This window comes from Archocentrus centrarchus, chromosome 12 (genome assembly GCF_007364275.1).
Source record: "Archocentrus centrarchus isolate MPI-CPG fArcCen1 chromosome 12, fArcCen1, whole genome shotgun sequence".
NCBI classification, from domain to species: Eukaryota; Metazoa; Chordata; class Actinopteri; order Cichliformes; family Cichlidae; genus Archocentrus; species Archocentrus centrarchus.
Genome location: NC_044357.1, coordinates 24782155 through 24802888, shown reverse-complemented (window position 1 = coordinate 24802888; position 20734 = coordinate 24782155). Strand labels below are relative to the sequence as shown.

The following is a 20734-nucleotide window of genomic DNA, read 5'->3' as shown; positions in this document are numbered from 1 at the left end:
TCAAAGGTGATTTGGTTGAAACATCTATTGTTGCACTTCTAGTCTTTTTTATTTACTTCGATTTCTTTTTAATTATTTATTTCATGGGGGGAATTTTGAGAACATTTAACTGAATTTCACCCACTTGCTTGTAATTGATTTGGTGCAATGTGTGTTATTCTTAAACTCCTGCAGGGTCCACACTGTTTCTATCTTTGTTTCTGTCTCTTGCATTTTGTTTCTGCTGAAGGGGCTCCAGGCGTCTTCATTTTTTTTCTTTCATTTTTTTAAACCCGGCTGTAACGTGCTCTGCAGACGTCAGATGCGCTGATCTCTATATCTACCTGCTGTTTCTGGATTTCTCTGTCTCTGGCTTTCCTCTCTCGCTTTCACATTTTTCTATCAGTTTTATTTGGGTTTCATCTCAGTCTGCTTGTGTCTCTCTTGATCAAACTTTTATCCATTAGTGTCTCTTTTTCTCAGTATTTCTGTCTGATTTCTTTATCTTACTCTAACCTTTCCTCCATCTTCTTTATTTCTAGTTTATTCCCCTCTGACTCTTTCTCTCTTTCATTTTCTCTTTATGTGACTTTCTTTACCAAGACTTTTATCTCCTCTTACATTCACAGAATTCAGCATTTCATGATCTCCGTCTGTATTTCTGTGTTTGGCCTCTTTCTCTCGATCCTACAAACCTCCATAAACCTGTAGCTCTCCACCTTACTGAGCCGAACTCATCAATATTCTCCATCAATAAGTGTATTGACCGGACTTGCTCATCTCTGGTCATCTTGCTGCACTAATGAAACCCCGACTCTCTTTAAATGATCACCGCACAAAACAGTAAACATGTCTCACGCACACACACACACACACACACACACACACACACACACACCTCCTAAAGCTGCTGATCACAGCCCTGCCGTTATCAGTGCTTTCTGATCGATACTGGTATTGACAACGGTTTAGTGTAATGACCTCTTGGTTTGAAAGAGGAAGAAGCAGAAGGCAGAAGAAAACTGGTCATCTGTCTCTTTTGACAGTCAGAATTCAATTTAAAAATCTTTATTGACGTGTTTGTTTTTGGACAGGATTTTCCATCCATTTTCTATCACTTCCTCGGTATTCGGTTCTGGGTTCCATGAGGAACAGTCTGAGCAGAAGTACTCTGGGTTCCCTGTCCTTACTCACCTCCTCCAGCACGTCTGCTGGACAACAAAGCCTGAGGATGAGCCTCCTTTCTGCTGCTTGTATCCACTATTGTGTCTTTACAACAGTGGATTGGTACCAGTCCACTCTCCTGTTATTGTAAACAAGATCCCAACATACTTGAACCCCATCCTCTTGGGGCAGCACCTCATTCCCAACCATGAGTGGGCATTCTGGCCTAGAGGAGGTGCTAATTCTCATCCCACCCACTTCACATTTACCCCAGTTTGAGCTGAAGGTCACAACTTAAAGGCAGCAGGACCTCATCATCCACAGAAAGCAGAGATGTGAACTTGAGGCCACCAGATCAGAAAGGTTCAACCTCTTAGCTCCACATAGAAATGCTGACTGGGAACTAGTGTGACTTACTGCCGCCAGTGTAGACCGAGCTCTCCTCATGGTAGTTCGCAACAGTGGTCCAAACCCCCCAACCCCCCCCAGGAGAGTTTGGGCAAAGTCCCACACACCCTCGGATACCCTTGAGAGGGAAAAGAGAATTTTGAGAGACAAAAATACATTTGATTCAATATTTGATGAATCTGCATAAAGTAGCATCTGTGTTTTTAGAGCTACACCCAACTGAAACTCAGCAAGTCCTCCAGCTTCACAGTTACACTGGTCATTTGTCACTGCTACCACCTGAAACCCCCGTACCAGTTACCACTTCAGTTTATTCCAATTCAGGATGAATAAGTGTGTAACTGTCAAAAATATCCATTTAATAATCCTCAAATTTATGAGTTACTCCCCAAATCTTTTCACCACCCTTGTTTGAGAAACAATGATAAGCAAACATAGATGAGAAGAACTGGAGGTTTGTAGGAGAAAACGTGTACAATAAACTCTGTTAAACCTTCTTTCTTTCTTTCTTTCTTTGATTGATTTCCTGACAGCACGTTTGTGAGCCAGGATTAGATTGAAAATATTTCTGTAGCTGCAGCAGAAATGGGCTGTTTGCAAATGTTTTCTTTTGAACACATTTTTTTCCCCTTATTAAACATTCATTTATATTCAGAACCACAATGCTGAATTCACCTCCAGTCTGAATGGATGTGCGTTAAAAAAGACACAGCGGGAAAGAGACAAAGAGAGAAATACACACACACACACACACGCAGACACACACACACGCGCGCAGACAAACAAACACTGATGGATGCCTCTTATCTTCTAAACAGGCTTGAAGAAGCACGGAAAACGCGTGTGTGTGTTTGTGCGTGCGTGTGTGTGTGTGTGTGTGTGTGTGTTGCATAGACCTGAGGCAGTGTGAGTTTGACTCCCTGTAGTTTCCTCTCAAGGTCACAATATGAACTCTGTCTGTCTGACTTTTTCTCCTCTCACTTTACAGCAACTTTGTGCTCTGACTGTCTGCTGTTCTGTCTGTGGGGCTGAGTGTTACAGGGCTGCTGATGCCAACATATATACTCTGAGATTATAAAATATTCTTCCACTACAGGTTGTGGCATAGCTCTTTGGCTGCCATAGATGCGTATGTACATGTAGATGCTGCATTGGTCCCTGTTCTTCAGTGGAACAAACAGCTGGGCCTCATGACTCGTGGCTATAGAGGTGGTCTATATATAATGAAAAATCATCAAAATGTTAACTGTAATAGTTCCCTAATAGCGCTGCTTTATGTTATATTCTGCTGGAAAACTGAGCCTAAAATGTGATGCCTTCTAATTTTGCCTTTTGCTTGACTCTGAACACAAAGCAGGTCCATCTGAATGATGCTGTGCAGCTCCACAGTCATAGAGCTTTCAGGGGACTCTGTGCAGACTGTGAAAAACTAAGTGTACCCCATAAAACCACCTTTAGCAGAAATAAGTCTCACATCATTGCTTCAGTTCATTTGAAGTTTGTGGACATTCGTTTATGCACGGCTCTCTCAAAGTCCCACCACAGCATCTCAGTCAGGTTCAGGTCTGCACTTTGACTTTGCAGCTGGTGTGTTTGGGATACTTGTCTTGTTGCAGCCAAGCTTTAGCTGTCAGACAGAAGGCATCACGTTTAACTCTAGAATACTTTGGTACACAGAGGAGTTCATGGTCGACTCAGTGACTGCAAGGTGCCCAGGTACTGCAGCTACAAAGTAAGCCCAGATCATCACCCCTCCACCACCATGCTTGATGGCTGCAATGAGATGTTCCTGCTGATGTGCTGTGTTTGGATTTCTCCAAACGTGGTGCTATGCATTATGGCCAAACAGCTCCACAAACATCTGTCTTTGCAGAGGACATTGTTCCAGATGTTTTGTGGTTTGTTGCATCACAGGTAACCAGGTAATCCTGGTAACTCTTCCAGACAAGCTACACCTGTTCAGTCTTCTTCACTTTGTCATTAAATTAAATACTTACCCTGCTAACTGAAGCCTGTGGACTCTGAGAAGTAGCTCTTGGGGGGGGCGTTCTGTAAGCGTTGCACGGTCTGACCTTGGGGTGAATTTGCTGGGACGTTCACTCCTGGGAAGATTGTTGCATTGTGTTAACACACCTGAAGGCTCCAGACCTGCAAACTGCCAAAACATCTGCTTCCATAAAAGTGCTCACATTTGCAGGTGCATCTGATTGGCAGCACCTAGCTGCTACTTACCCTCTTAATTAATTATCTACAGAGTCTGGTGAGAACTTTCTTTATCACATAACATAAGATAAATCTTACTATATGTCAACTTAATGCCATGAAACAGATAAATCAGATCATTTGTGACCATCTAACACAATAACGTAAAAATACTGTATAATTCCTATAGTAATTGTGGTGCCCTGACTCATCTGGCCCTCTGTGGTGCTCTCCCTGCGTTGCTGACTCCTGTGGATGACTCTGTCTGCTGTATCATTGCTATCAGCCTGGTTCTTTATGCATCTGTTTCAGTGACGGTCACAGTTTGTTTTCACGGTCCGGCTCTCGTAGCTCTGCCTCATCTCTCGCCTTGGTTCAGTTATGTGATCAGTGTTGTGTGTTTGTTTGTTTGTTTGGCTTCTGTGTGTTTGTCAGCAAGATTACACAAACATGACCGAGCCAGATTTCACGACACGTGATGGAGGGATGGAGCAAGATCAAAGGAAGAGTCCCCGAGTGTTGGTGCTGATCTCTGTGGTGGTGGTAGAGGGAGGGGTCTCTGTGAGGTTAGCTGTCACTGTCTCAGCGTGGGTCACTGGGATGCTCACCTTGGTGGTCTTTCTGTTTCAGCGGTGGTCAGTGCCATCCCAGTGCCAGCTCTGGATTCCTCCCAGTATCCCGGCATCCTGCCTTCACCTTCCTGCGGCTTCACTCACAACAAGTTCAGCCTGAGACCAATGCCTTTCCCCAGCCTGACTGTGGACAGAGGATACACACCAGGTACTTTGATGCATCTTCTAATAGTATTGCAACAAAAATAAATCTGGAGAAACTGCCGCTGCACAGGTACAGGGAGATTTGTGGCTTCTTTTATTGCCGGCCACCCCAAAGACCAGAAGGCAACAAACAGGTGTGTTAGAAAGCTCTGAGGTCTGCCTTCTACACTCCTCTCATTTCTCTGTGACACACTGAGGCTGCAGCGACCCTTTGGTTTTTATTTGCTAGGTATAGAATGTATTTCAGCATAAAACTCAGTTAATATGACAATAACATGAAAACTCTCTTTGAAAAGAGAAAAATCTTATAAGTTATTGAAATTAAATTACATAATGTGCTTCTTAAACCTGAAAGTGGACTTTGAAAGAGTATTTCCTAGAACTCAAAGATAGAAACCAAAATAAACACTAAAGGCGGAGAGAAAATAGGAGACCAGGTATTATTCATAGTCCTTCAAAAGTTTTATCATATTACCAATGAATCCACAGCATAAGCTGCCTTTGTTGGTACATTCAGTAAACCACATTTCTTCCTACACATAGTAATAATTGAGCACTGGGAACAAAAACACATTGTTAGGTACTGATATTAGTTTTGATCGGGTTCCTGGTTGCTTGTTTTCCCTGTCCATCAGTAACAGGTGTACATGTAAATGTAAACAGATTAGTCCTCATCCTAGGAGAGATTTTCATTATTAAAAGTTCACAGAGCTGACTAATCAGTGACACTAAATAATTTCACAAAACAATAACAGTCAAATATTACAGTTGTTCTTATGGGAGGTTCTTATTATTCAGCCGTGAGCAGCTGTGACACGTTTACACATTCTTCATTCTGTATTTATCGAGTCAAAATAAATTCTGCCACCGTGACGTTACGTATGTCGAGCTTAACATGTGAAAGAAACGCGTATGAGAACCTAACATCAGCTGATAAAATGAGCATAATACATATGAAAATCAAAATAATTTGGTTTATAATAAATCTTTATTAAAAACAAGTAGATGTTAATAATCGCTGTATGTATGTGACAGTGTTCGTGCAAAGTTTTGTCCAGACTGCTCCATCCACTAAAAAGGAGATACGTTCATACTTGTGCTGCAGTCATTATAGTCAGATGGTATATGTAGCTATAAGGTCCATATTTAATACACAAATTTCTCAATTAAAAATGGAACAATAAAGTTTTTTCTAACTGAGCTAATGTTAGTTTAAATAGCTAGCTAGTTTGAATCAATGGTTGCTTGTTGCCAACCTCTGTGTAAACTCAAAGACCCATATGTGCCAAAGTAATTATAATCAAATAGTAAACATTTGAATGGCAACAGTGATTGATCTTATTAACCTGTCCAACATGTAGCTGACAGAGCTCCATCTCAGTTTACCTGAGAGAAAATCAGATCACATCATGTTGTTTCATCTTTATATGCTACTATTTCCACAAGTTGTTATGCATCAGAGCAGTCATAAATTAAAGGAAATGTGCTCTGTTATAAATACAACAAGGCTCATGCTGCACTGTAACCTTTCCAGCTCTATGCCCACTCTTCCCTTCCTTTATCTCCCTGTTGTACTCCTGCCTCGGCTTGCTGCAGAGCTAAATGCTAAACGACGTGGTGGGGAGCAGTAATTCAGTAATTCAATAATTGGCTAATTCCTGGTTGGCTCGTATCAGTGATTTAACAACAGCAGAGAGGCGAGGAGAGGCGAGGAGAGGCTTCAGAGTCGCTGGACGGCCTGACACACCGCGAGGGCTGTTTGCTGTTGGCAGCGCGCGTGAGAGCGGAGGCGGGTGGGGCAGCTAACGATAGAGAGAGGCAGATATAATGAGAAAACTGTTAATGAAGGAGACATACACGCACTGAGATACAACAAAGGACTTTGCTGATTATAAAGGGAAAGATACACGATTAGGGCCAGAAAGAGTCCGCTGTGTTACCCAAATAACACTCAGACAGTAGCAATACCCAATCAGAGACTCTGCTGCTCTACGGCTAATTAAACTTAGACAGTGATCTCTGCAGAACTCAGATAAATTTAGCTTGATTCATTAGCGTGCTCAAACACTGAATCCTCCTGAATCCTGATGATTACACCAGGATGCTGTTTGAGTCCAGATGATTTGTGGTCCGCTTTCTTCGTAGCTGCAGGTAGATATTAGTCATCCTCTGAAAGGCTTCTGGAATATTGAAGGGAAGATTTTTCTGTACATCCTTTCATTAATTTGGTAACCCTGGCCAATGATCACAGAAGATAGGTGTGGTTCCTGTTACCATGCCAGCTCATGTCACCTGACAGTATTTTGGACACTTGTGTTTTGTCTCTTTTAGTCCAACCCTGTCCCCTAACCCCAGGTTTAGGGGACAGGACAAAGAACCTTTTGAGGAAAAAATTGTTATTATGTGTCAGAATTATTATATTTTTGTTCCCTGATTGCCACAATGAGAGTGCAATTTTTAAAAAAGAACAAAAAAGTAAAAATAAAAATGCCATAATCTGACAGGACAGAGTTAGGGTTAGGATCATCAGCTAACGATGGTTTAGCTCAGAGGGTTAAATTAAAGTCCTGTCAGCATCAAGTTGATCATTTATAGTCTTCCTGCTTTAATCTGTCACAACTAATTCTTTTTGTCCAACAACATATTAAAGAAGTTGGTAACAAATACCAGAAAATACCAAATAACCACCTGTGTTCTTTTTTTCTATGATTATTTCAGCAGGTATTTGTGGGGGGAGTGAGTTATGTTGATGTGCTTTTACAAGACAGAAGTTATAGATATTAAAGATGTGTGACTCAGACTTTGTCTCAGTTATTCGACAGACAGATGTTGAATCTTTTCGAGGCCTTCGAAGGCTCAGCATTTGCTGTTTCCTGCCAAAGAAACTGGTTTCCTCATACTGGGGTGCACATAAACTCTTTTAAATAGTTTCTCATGTCATACAAGTTTAAACAGATTATTATGATAAAGAAGTGTTCTTACTGTAATCTCCATTTATTACTGGGACATATAACCACAGCGATTCTGAGTATAGCTTCTAAAGCAGGATATCGGGCTCGTCTCAGAGTCAGTTCTGCTAATGCTGCTGTGTATGACGCTTGATCTGAATCTCTAAAGATTAACACTGGCTGTGTGTAATTATTCCATCCAGGACTCTCAGTTACAGTGCTGCTCTCATACACAAACACTGGAAACAAATCACAACAATCAAAGTCTGAACATGAAATTCCTGAAATAACCATCACATCATTTCTTAAATTAATGTCTTTAACATTTATATTTCCACGAGTTTCTGCAAATGCTAAATGAAGCAAATACTGTGTAATACCATAAAAATGTGCAGTTCCTGTTTATTCTTCCCCTCAGAGGCATCCCCAGTATTGAAGAGTATCCATGAAGATCTGTTACTGTGACGGAGAATGTTTGTAATTTTTACTGATTTTGTGTTTCGGTCTGGAGATAATACAGATGTATTTTCTTGAGAACTTTCCTAATGAGCTTCGATAACACATGAACCATCTTCATGGAGAAACACAAATTATTATTAGCTTTCCCTGTTCCCGTCTCATCCCTCCCTCTGAGCTGTTTGAAAGTCTCATACTTTCACGTCTCTTTGCCCCCGCATCACTTTTTCCTCCCCCTCTCCCCGCACTCTTTAACAGCTCTCGTGTTCCTTCCCTCTGCTCGGTTAATGAACACTACATACAATAACCAGCTTCCAGTGTTCTCTCTGATCAGACTGGCTGTAGCTACACAACGAAGAGTTTCATCTCTCGTGACACACCAGAGCCATGTTTGCGCACACAGGAGATTTTTTTCTCTTTTCCTTTAGCAAGAAGCTCCTCTTCTTTTTTCCTCTCACATGTCTTTGACAAGATAAAACAGGGTTTCACACAGTGTGGAGAAATTCAGCCAACGGAGAAGCACCAGCATGATGCTTCACATTCAACGAGAAATGGTATAAAACTACAAACCTAGCAGGGTTTCTTTATGCTTAAGGAGAAGATTGACGTTTTAAATAAAGTCTTAAATTATACAGATGTAGCTTTATAAGAGAAAGAAAAGTGTGGTGGCTGCAACGTCGTAGTGGAATTTCAACAAAATCTACATTTTCCCTCCAGCCTGTAGTGATATTTATCACTGCGTGAGTGTAAAGATGTCTTTTATGGATAAAATTCCTCGATATCACTCACCAAAGTGCTCAAAGTGCCAAAGAATACAGTTAAAAATCAGCGATATCTCTTTCCAGTAATTATAACGCAGTTACTCAAACTTGTTTCTAATTCCCCTCCTTAACATCTCCCATCTTTCCTTTTCCTCTTAACCTCCGACATCCCTTCATCTCCTTCTCCTCCTTCTATCCTTAGCTATGCCCTCGGACCCCTCCTCCAATCCTCTCCTCCAGCAGCAGCCTCCACCTCAGCAGGCTGCTCCTCTCCTCCCCGGTTCCTCCGCCCCGCCTGGGGAGCACGTTCCCACGGTAGGCCCGGTCCCGGGTGCCCCTGCAGCCACCGCTGCGGCAGAGGAGGCCCAGGTCGGGAGCAGTCGGACCATCCCGACAGCCTGCGTCCGGCCCACCCACCCGCTAAGAAGCTTCACCAACCCACTGCTGCCACCGCCCATGGGGACCATCGACCCCAAGGTGTACACTTCCATGTTGCCACAATCCAGTGAGTACAGTTGCTTGATAAATGTATTATGACTGACAGTGTTGTATTGTCCCTTTTCTCGGGCAGCTATAATGTTCTCAGCAGGAGTGACTCTAGTCTTCTGGGCAGGGTCATCAGATTATCTGGAATCAGGGTCCTTCCACCTCTGTCTTTGGCTTCTTCCTGTTAAACGGGACTTTTTCCTTCCCACCATCGCCAGGTGCTCGTTCATAGGAGGTCATCTTACTGTTGGGGTTTCTTTCTCATATTGTAGGGTCTTTACCTTACAGTATAAAGTACTGTACCCTATAATGGTTGGCCGGTGTGTTTCTACAACTATTTGTGTAAAACTTGTGTTTTTGTACATTATATTTTAACATATTTGAATAATAATATCAACATTTAGCAATAAATCAGGACTTTAAACAGATACAGTCAGTAAAATATTTTGTGGTATTTTACATTTTTACCCCCGAATCACCTCAAAAACTGGCCACAGTTCATCTACTGTGAGTGTACTCAGATAACAAAGTCAAAGTGACTGTGGACTGGATTCGTCTGTGTTGTGTATTCTGTCAGCTGCCAATGGGAAAGAAGCGTCCGCCTTTATTTACACCTCAGGAGGCTGTAAAACTTTGTGAAGCAGTGCCATAGGTATGTGAGGATATCCTGAGCTTTTCTGATAAGATTTCAGATGATAAACATAAGTATGATGCTTCATAGCTTCAGTCTGACGGTTCAGATTGTGGGCCGTGGAGGGCGTTTGTGACTCTCCACGGCCCACAAATGCCTTCCACGAGTTCTCGTCTCCTTCGCCTTTGGCGTTCTCCGAATGTGGCCGGTCTCTAGAGACGTACATAAAACACGATTGGTCGGAAAGGGGAGGTCCTTCAAGGCCACTGTATGAGCATGTGGTGGGGGAGCACGGCGGCTTCCACAGACCTACACCCACTGCTATGTGTTTTTAATGGATTATGCACCTTTAACATGCTGTTATTGTGATCTGCGTGTGTTGAGGTAAAAGCCACTTTTTCAGTCAACATAATAACAAATGTAAGCAGACAGTTTGTGACATTATGAGCCAGTGTCAAAGTTATTTAGTATTTAAGTTAAATCTGCAACTAAAACTCCATTAAAACAAACAGTAAATCCTCAGTGTCTCTCTGCAGATACAAAGGCAACAGAGTTTTTATGTAGACGATAATGTTTCGCTCTCATTTTGCTTTGATAGCCACTTCAGAGAATAATTATGTCTTTCCAGCTGAAGTTGTGAATTATGTAGAATACATGTGTATAATATATGTATTAAAATTTCAGACTATTACAGTGATTCAGCAGAACGTTGTTCTGCGTTAAGGTGTCTGTAATTCATATGAATTCCAATTTATGTATCTGTAATCAGAAGGACTTTGAATCCTTCACAGTAGAAACCATGTTTGCATTATGAAATGCCAGCAGCCCTGAATCATCCCTCTGCTGAAGCAAGAGCAGGACAGTTAGTGAAGTTTGCCTTGCACGGTGATAAAAATGACATGTTTAAAAATTGCCTTTCTGTGTTGGCTCTCTGCAGCCACTCCCCAGCCTGCAGCTGATTGGTTTGTCAGATTTCAGTGACTTTGTGTTTGAGCTGGATTCTCTCCAGTGAGCGTCCGTGCTTTGTTTAATATTTTATTCAGGGAAGCTAAATGCATTAGCCGCCGCACAGCGTGTATTTGTAGAAAGATATGCTGTAACTGGCCTTGACATTAGCCAGAGGGTTGGATCTGATCTGAACTGACCTTCCTCTGTTCTTTCTTTCACTTTTTATGCTGCCTGTCGGTCTCTCCATATTCCATATATCCAACCTCTCCCTCTCTCAGCTGTTATATTTGACAAAAAATGATTTGGTCTCATGGGAATCAGAGTCACCTCAGTTATTTTTACTCGTGTCTCAGTCAGTCAACCACTTTGGGTTGAAATATCTTCACAAATATGAGCTGGATTGCCTTGAAATTATGTACATTTATCCAAGACGGACAGAGAATGAAACTACTGGCTTTGCTAAATACCTGATTTTTCTCAATATCTATCATCAAAACTCATTTTTGTAGCTTCCTGGCAAGGAAATCAAGCAGCACAGAGGCTGTGAACCCCTCTGTGCAGCTGTTCAGTCCTATCAGACCTCGTAGGTCGCTCTCAGATTGCTGGCTTACTTGTGGTTCTTAATGGGAGGCAGAGCCTTCAGCTATTAGGCCCTTCTGCTGTGGAACAGTTTGGAGTCAGGACACACGTGTAACAACACTGTAATAGCATAAATAAATTTAGGCTTAGGGTCACAAGATAGAACCATGACTTAACCTCTTATAATTTGTCCAACTTTAGTTTATTGGATGCGATGTATGCATGTCGGGTAATGTGGAGGAATGGATCAGTTTGATAGTGGTGTCGGCTGGACCCTTGGTACATTCTGGGCCCGGGAGGGCGCTGCCCCAGCTGCCCCGTCAACATTATGCCTTCAGGAGAAAGACACCTTCACTTTTAAGATTATGCTTCAAACCGTCCTTTTAACAAAGCAGGTGACCTTAACTCATGATGCCCTGAGCACCTCTCAGCTCCTGTTGCGTGGCATTAATTTATGCTTGCGCTCTTGTGTAGTTTGTGTTTTGTCCTGTGTGATGTTCCTGGTCTCTCTGTGCTCCTCTGTTCAGTCTTTGCCTCAAATCCCAGCCTTGTACCTAAGGTCTCTCACTGTGATCTTCAGATTCTTGGGCTTCTCTGTTTAATGCATTACTTTATGATATAAAGCACCTCGAGAAATTGTTGAACTGGCTGTGATCAGTGAAATAAACTGTAGTTAGAGAGGCAATCGAGCAGGCAGATCTCTGTAGGTGGGACCAAAGTGAGCTGTCAATCAGCAGTTTTCTTCACCTTTATTGGTGGTTGCCTTAATCACTTGCCCTGGGGTTGAGATGAGTACCTCAGTACCTGCCGATCTGACATTATTCCACCTGTTTTCACTAAACTTTATTGACCATCTCTGGTCTCATCCCTCATCATTGCCCACTTGTTGCCTTCCTGATTTTCCCTCATGGTGTGTGAAAAGATCAGCACTTTCATCACCAATGTCTGTGCTCTACAATAAAAGTAAAATCATTTCAAAGTAGTTACATTAATTTTGAATAATCAGGACCACTCCTCCCCTGATTTTCAAAGCTCTGGTTAGTATTAAATGGCACACGGCGATGTGATTCTACTGTGTCCTTTTAAAACTTTCTAGTCCACAAATTGTTCCCCACGAGACCCGAGAAAATGAACTATAATGGAGGCGAGAGCACCATTCCTCTCAGACATTCCCTTATTCCCTCTCTGTCTCCTTTTTTCTGTCTTTGTCTTTGTCTCCCCCTTTGACTCTCTGTTTTAGATCTTTCAGGCTTGTTCCTGTCCCTCTGCAGCTCATCCTGTCATACTGTGTCTGGTAGCCTGCAGCAATGTGAAGAAAAGAAAAAGAAATGTTGCCTACAGTACATGTGATCCCTGGGCTCTGTTTGTATGTGTGTATGTGTTCCTGCTTTCGTTGGGTGTGCGTTGCCTCTGTGTGTGCGTGGGTGTATACGGTTCCATTATGGCTCTGTTTACATGCCCAGGTGGCCTCAGATTAACATTGATTTTTGGCTCCTGGAAACCTTTCGCTGAGAAATCGCGAGCCTGAGGCGACAACTGCGAGAGACCCGGCGCTCACCCCGTGACCCCGCCCACCCCTCCCCCTCGGCCCTCCTCCCTAACACAGAGCCTCAGAGCCAGGCAGCACTACTTCCATCGAGCCCCCTCTTTTCCCCACCTTCTCCAGGGAGAAAAAACAGAGTAGTGAGCGATGGCTTTTGATGTTCATTGTTGGTCTTGTTTGTGTGTTTATCCAGGTCTGAATGACTCCCTGGGTGAAAATAATGAGATGTTTTCATGGTTTAATTGGATTGTTTGGGTGAGACAGAGAAAGCGAGGGGGGAGGAGAGAGCATGTGTGAGAAGTTTTCTTTACATCAGGGGAGTCACACATGCAGCCCAGGGGCCAGAACCTGTGCACCAGTGAGTCAACTGCATGGTTTTGTAAAGCATGAAAAATGCAATGAAGTCAGTATTTGCTCACTTTTTTTTTCAATAAAACTGACTGTTATTGTCAGTGTGTTGATTCCAGCGTTAGTCTGTTAAACAGGAGTGAAAATACATAAAATATATATTTGTAGATCTAAATTCTTTCAAGAATCCTGAAGACGTACAACAAAACTGTTGGTCAACAATAGTTGGCAACCACTGGTCACTAGGGAAAAAAACCTGTTGGCGAGTAGTTGTGGCAGTTGCTAGGCTAATTCGGTCACAAAAATGTATATAGTACTGCATACTGCTTTGGGTACCAGCAGATTGCTGTAGCTGGAATACACCAACTAGTCTGCAAACACTCTGAAACTACTCACTGAGTGGTAGTGAAAAGTGATGCCAGCTGCACTGAGACACTAGGTGCAACTTTTACTTTGTAGGACAGTGGTCTCCGTTTCCTGTTTGCATCACACTTGTTCAAGTTTCATTACTGTTCTGTGAGTACTTGGCAATTGTTTGCAAACAAGTGGGTGTTTTCCATGCAAACTATCTGCTAGCAACAACAAGGAGGTTTTTTGGTGCTGCGCCCTCTTTGTTACCAGTTTCACCCGGTGACAGCTGACAACCTTGAACAGCCCCTCGCTGATTAGCAGCGGGTTGTTAACCAGTCTCTAGGTTTGTGTCTCCATTATTAAAGAGTTTACCTTTGTAAATCCAACAATCTGCTTCAACCACCTCCCTTAAGCTTCTTTCTTGTATTACCATGTTATGCATTTTACATATTTTCTCCAAAAGAGAATGAAACACTGTGCAGTGAATGAAAAAAGTAGAAAGGAAAAAGGCAACTACATCCATGCTGCCTCTCTCAAAACAATGTGTCATAAATCAATACTATCAGCAGCTTCTATTTCTGACCTTCAGCTGAAGCAGACCACAGAAGCCTCCACTGCTCAGCTCCTTCATTTTACATCACTTTATAAATTGAGACCTTCTTCTCTTTTTAAATCGACTCTCCTAAGCCCATCTGCAGACTAAAGTGTGATGGTGGACAGTTATTCACCTAAATTGGCCTGAATGTGCGGTTTAATGCTGGAAGCTGTAATGGGATTGTCTGACTCAGTGTCTGATACTGAGAAAAGACATTACAGCCACAGCTGGAGGCAGACACAGAGCCAGCTGTGATGGATGTTTGTAAGTGTACACCTTCATCTCGCCTCGGAGAAACAGCGTTATTACCAATGAAAAGCTTTGGTGCTTTAAAATGGCTATCTGTAGCAATTGAACGGCCATGCTAGGGCACAGAAAGAAATGTATGTATATATACACACACATATATATATATATACACACACACACACACACACCCTTCATTATACAGAGTCCTGGTAGTTTATTCTGAGGGTGGCACTACAGAAAATGTCAGCTAAATCATCATGGCTGACTATATGGCAAAAATACATTGATGTCATCAAGAAAAAAAAATAGAACAGGACATGAAAAATTCAAACACTGACCCACACTGACAAATAATTCATGTAATATATTTATTATTTAATCGTCACACAGATAAAGACAGGTCAAAGCTGTGATCTCATATGCTTATGAACTTTTACTGGCCGTGTCATGGTAAGCAGAAGAGATGAAAGATGAAGGAGAGTCATTAGGCTTTATACCTGCAGGCGTGCAGAAGCTCAGATGCTGTGTGTGTGTGTGTGTGTGTGTGTGTGTGTGTGTGTGTGTGTGTGTGTGTGTGTGTGTGTGTGTGTGTGTGTGTGTGTGTGTGTGTGTTGGTGGGGGGGTCAGTTTGATCAGACGTAGGGAGGTGATCAGGATGTGCTCTGAGGCCTTCATACATCAAAGGCTCTGTACTCACTTTGTAATATTCAAATGAGAAAGTTTAAGGTACTTCTACTGTCGTTTCACAGAAGCCCATTTCTACCAAAGAGAGGAAAATAGGATTAACAAAAACCAATTAAGGGGAAAATACGTATGAAAAAATATAAATACTCTGGCAAAGCAATGAGATAAGTTATTTAATCTTTTTTTTTATCAGTTTTTAACTTATCAATAAACTAGATCAATATAATCAAACTCTAAAGCAGTAATATATGATAGTAGGCTATTACCAATATTATGAGATTCTGTGTCATTATTTAGAGATGCCAACACTGGTGACCTGTCGGGGGTGTGCTCTGTGCTTTGGTCTGTGGCAGCTGGGATAGGCTGCTAGGAGACTGGATGGATGGGCATTACATAAATCGAGGAGCACAGTTTAATATAAAAAAGGAGCTCAAAGATTCCAATTAGAACCACCTGTAAAAAGCAACAGGTAGAACAGACTTTCCACATCTGTCCCTGTGGCTGCACAGCTGCATCAGTCTGGGAGAGAAAGTGTCCTGCTGCCTGTTATCCATGATGGATAACATTTAACTTCCTCTACACTACAGCTACTGTCATATGAATGACCTTTGGATCAGCTGATGGAGGAATCCAAATATTGTATTGATTCAAACTGAACTGAATCCATCTGCTTTAGACTGAATTATTATTATGGTCTGAATATAAACTGCTTTCTGTTTCAGGAAAATTATTTTCTGCTCCATCAAAATAGAATAGAATAGAATGCCTTTATTGTCATTATACAGGATGTACAATGAGATTGAAAATAATATGACTGTAAGTAAAGATTGTAGTTTACTAAGTGGAAACTAATTCTAATAATGTAGCAATAGAAAATTATGATATTAAAGCAGTATAAATAAATTATACATAATGTGCCAAAGTAAAATCTTTCTACAATATATAATATAGGGCTGCACAGTGGGGTGGTGGTTAGCTCTGCTGCCTCACAGCAAGAAGGTCCTATGTTCGAATCCACCTGCATGTTCTCCCCGTGTCTGCGAGGGTTTTCTCCAGGTAAAGACATGCAGTTACTGGGGTCATGCTAATTGGTGATTCTAAATTGCCAGTAGGTGTGAATGTGAGTGTGAAAGGTTGTCTGTCTCTCTGTGTTGGCCCTGCGACAGGCTGACGACCTGTACAGGTGTACCCTGCCTCTCGCCCTATGACAGCTGCAGCCCCCCCGTGACCCTGAAAAAAAAGGATAAGCAGAAGAAAATGGATGGAAGGAAGATTGAATATAAATCTGAGATGGTATTTACTCTTTTTGGGACCGATTTAAATTATCATATAGCATTATGACACTGGTACTACCACTCCTGCTACTACTAGAACATTTTGTCCTTTTTCTTTCTTTTCATTGTAGAAACCGACCTCCATATAATTCACAGCATTCTAAGACTTGGATCAAAAATCATAGGTCAGGTAGACGTGTACACACAAGGGTGAAACCAGAAAATAGGAAGAAGGTAAACAAGCAGACAAAGAAACATAAAACTTCTCTATGAAACGGATGAGACATTGTCTGACTCCCTCCAGAGACGTGAAATCTTCTCAAAGACACATTTTTTTGTTCTCAGATCAATAACCCCGCCCCTTCCATCTTCATCTCCTATCGCTGTAAATCTCTCCATCTTTGCTTTCGACCCAAAAGCAGACACAGACACCTCTGATGTGACCCCCGGCGGGCATTTCACACCTCCACTCCTGCTTGTCTGGTAAATATATCCACCTCTCTCTGAGCAGACAAGCCATGGGTCCCCCCACCTCCGCCCCTCATCCCTCTCTGACAAACCCCCTGAGGGTGAGCTAGGCACCGTGAAACCCTCTTTTATGGCTTCCTCCACTGTGGATGTGTAACCTTTGCTTCAGCTTTTTACTGCAGCAGCTCATTGTGTTTTTCCACATTCCTTTTTTTTTTTTTTTTTTTCCGGGGCTCAGTTCAGTTTGGATTCGGTCTGACAGCAGCGTGCTGAGAAGTCATACAAACACATTTGGTCGTGCTTCAGTTGGAAATGAAGCTGGCAGGAATTTCTAAACCAGACGTAGAGACATTCAGAGCTGCACAAGGTCAGTATTACTGTGAAAATAAAGTAGCCGCACTGAAAAATACAGACTCAAAGCCACTCTGGTGCCCCTCCAAGGTCAGCACGCTCCAGAAGTTTAGACAGATGAAAAATGGGGAGCGTATTTATATTTTTAGTTCCTTCCTTCCTTCTCCTGTGCAAGAGAAATGCAAAGATGCAGGTGGTCTGGTAAACAACCAAGTGTCTTCAAATGCAAAAGTGAATACGTTGGAGAGTCAGTTCTTTAGTATCCACCTCTGCTTACATTTATCCCATTCATGCAGTATAAAGGTGCTTCAAGCTGAAACCCTGATAATTGATTAACTCCTCCATTAATTAAACACAGTCAGATCAGAGAGCATCGAGACCGGCGAGCTCATTTACATGGAGGAGATGAGGTCTTGACAAGTACCAGCTGAATTTGTCATTTAATAAAGTAAATAAAAAGGAAAGTCTAATGACAAAGTCACTAAATTAGCATCATTGCTGGAAAGAACCAATCATACACTATTAACACTGTGTACTGTGTACCAAATAGCAGACACATTTGGGCCTGATCTTGGCTACTATATGGCCCTTATGGTCCAGTTATGAACCATAAGGGCCATATAGAGGCTTTTTTCTGTAGTGAACTATTTGAATTTTGAGAAGAAAAAAATAAGTTGTGGTTCTGGACGTCTTTTGATTTGATTTGTCAGTGTCAGTGCATTTCCTTCCAAAGCTCTTATGGGTTACTGAAACCATGAAACTGTGAAATAAGTCAGATAGAGCTGAAAGGATTTTCTAAATCATATTTTAAGTTAAAATTAGTTCATTTTGACTATTTTGGACAGCCATTACCAAAACACTCAGGCTTTTACCACGCACCATTTTGACAGTTTGGCAGATTTAAGCTGGGCCAGTTTTATCCTTTGAGAAGTTCCTTTCATCTCTTCAAATTTGTCACTTTAGCCACAAGTGAAGCCCAACAGTATCAGCTGATTGCTGATCTACCTGATTGTAACTCCTCAGTCAAATGGTGCAAGATTTTGCTGACAGTGGGCACATTTTAATACCAAATATTCATTTTGTTTCTTCTTTCAAATCAACTGTTTCTCTAACCCTGAGTTATATAGTACCACTCAAAGGTTTGGACCCATTCATATGACTGATAATGTACATCCAAAAGTCCATATTGTTTTTCAAAGGTCATTAAAAAATACTGTTGTTTATAGATAGTGTATATTCTTTGTTGAGCGTGTGGCCAGTTGGTGTTGTACTGCAGTATTTGGTAGAATGACTCGTTTTCACATACATGTTTTTATAAATTACTGAGGTGGACACAGCTTTGGTGCAAGCGCAGTAAAACATGAAGTTTTCTACACCACTGATGTTTAAAGCAGTTTAAAACTCGACAGCCTCCAGTGTAATCCACTCCTATCGAAGCTGTTCCAGGTGTTTTGTTTCTCAGGGAGAAACAATGTATCGATCAAGAAGTGAAGTAGTGCAGGGCAGGGAGGAGGGGATTGTGGGTAGAAGAAGCCTCGGGATGTCTTCAGACATGAGGAGGTTATTCAGGGAATCGGAGATGAGAAAAAAAACAGACATCGCTCTTTTGTCTCCAGTTTTTCCTTTTCATGTTGTTTTCCTTTCACCTTCACTTTGTAGCCTGTAAGTGGAATCTTTCAATGTCCTACGTGGTTTTTGTATTGTGGAGAAAGCAGTTAGATGTATTCATTGATATATTTTCTCTGCTACTTCAATGCCTGTTTCCCTGTTAGTTTGACTGTTGGTCCATTCCAAGTATTTATTTGTTTGCATTTCATTTTTATTGAATGTCTACCAAATCGATAATATAAAATGGACATGGATGGATGGATGGATGGATGGATGGATGGATGGATGGATGGATGGATGGATGAATGGATGGATTTTCAGGCAGATGGATGAATGGCTCAGACTTTATATGTGTTTCCAGTTGGATGCCTCATTAAGTTGCATGTGAACTTGTCATTTAGAACGATCAATAGCAGCTCTGTGTTACCAGGTCAAACTACAACGACCAGGAGTTTAAAATTTTCGGGCTATGGGACAGCTCAATAGTAACTGTGAGCACGGCAGCCCGATTTGTAATTGTTTTTGAAGCCAAAAGAGGGTAAAGAGCATCAGAACCTTTATGCAGTTGAAGTCCCCTGTGACCTTTTTAGATGCTTCCTAACAGTTCCAGGGACTACCAGAGGATGAGTACCCACTGGGGAGGATGCCCAGGAAGGCAGTGAGGGTGGGCCAGTAATTGGAAGGTTGGTGGTCCCCATGTTGAAGTGTTCTTGGGTAAGAACCCCAGTGTGCCCCCAATACATCCATCAGCATGTGATGTGTGTGAGCACTTATAGTACACACACAAAATAAAGTGCTGTGTGAATGGATGAGTGTGGTTTGTAGACAAATGTGCTTTGAGTGTCTGGTAAGAAAAAGCACTGTATGAGTACTCATCCATTTAATAGGAGCTCTGAAGTGATGCGATACCTGCCAGCAGTTGCTAATACAAAGGTGAATCTTGTGATCCATTTTTTCTTCTTGTCATTTTGTTTCAGTCTTTTCATTTGTTTTCTTTAAGTTGCTCCTCTGTGGTGGATTCCTAATCGTAAGATGAAGGGAACTCCATCCATCCATTTTCTTCCTTTTCTTATCTTGTTCAGGGTTGCGCGAGGGGGGGGCTGAAGCCTATCCCACAGGTCGCCGGCCTGTCACAGGGTAACACAGAGAGACAGACAACCATTCACACTCACATTCACACCTATGGGCAATTTAGAGTCTCCATTTAAACTAACCCCAGTAGTGCATGTCTTTGGACTGTGGGAGGAAACCGGAGTACCCGGAGGAACCCCACGCAGACACGGGGAGAACTCCACAAAGAACGGCCTGGACCAAGGTGGAATCAAATTACAGTTACAATTTTTTCAGAACTTACCATTAAGTTCTGTAATTTTCCTCTCCAAAGCCTTTCCTTTTCCTTTTCCTTTGCTTTTTTTTTTTTTTTGGTCTCGATGTAAAAATAAACTTGAATAAAACAGCTCCAGCTTTACTCGATAGTCTTGTTATTCAGCATCCAGAGCTGAAATAGTTTAACTCCCATGAATGTTAATTTGTCTTTATTTCTGTTAGCTGGTGCTAATTTTTGTCAGTTCACCTCTGTGTGTAACTGTGATGTGTTAGCTCGGGGTCCTCTGAGAGTTTGAGGGTTCTCTGGCTGTTTCTAGGACTGTACTCTTCCAGACAGACCTCTGATGTTGTGCCTGGAATCTGCTGGAGCCACTCTTCCAGTTTCCTGTTTGTCTGGAACTTGAAGTCCCACAGGACCTGATGTCAGCCACTTCCTCTATCTGTTGATGGTATATCCCATGCAGGGGCTTGGTCATCCATGATGGTTCCCCTCCCTGTTCCTCATAATTGTCTGTCTCCAGCTGCCTGAGGACCTCTTGGAGCAGTTCATCTCAGAGGGGCATCTTCCTGATGTTCTTCAGTTGTGTTCCACCCTTTAT

General features: G+C 42.0%; 1 protein-coding gene across 1 annotated transcript in view; it reads left to right on the top strand.

The window, feature by feature from the left end:
• dcc (DCC netrin 1 receptor) overlaps positions 1 to 20734 on the top strand; it is a 137222-nt gene that overhangs the window by 98769 nt on the left and 17719 nt on the right. Inside the window, exons 21-22 of the mRNA XM_030743288.1 lie at positions 4384 to 4533; positions 8897 to 9199. Coding sequence (XP_030599148.1) covers positions 4384 to 4533; positions 8897 to 9199 — 453 coding nt within the window. The remainder of the gene's footprint in view (positions 1 to 4383; positions 4534 to 8896; positions 9200 to 20734) is intronic.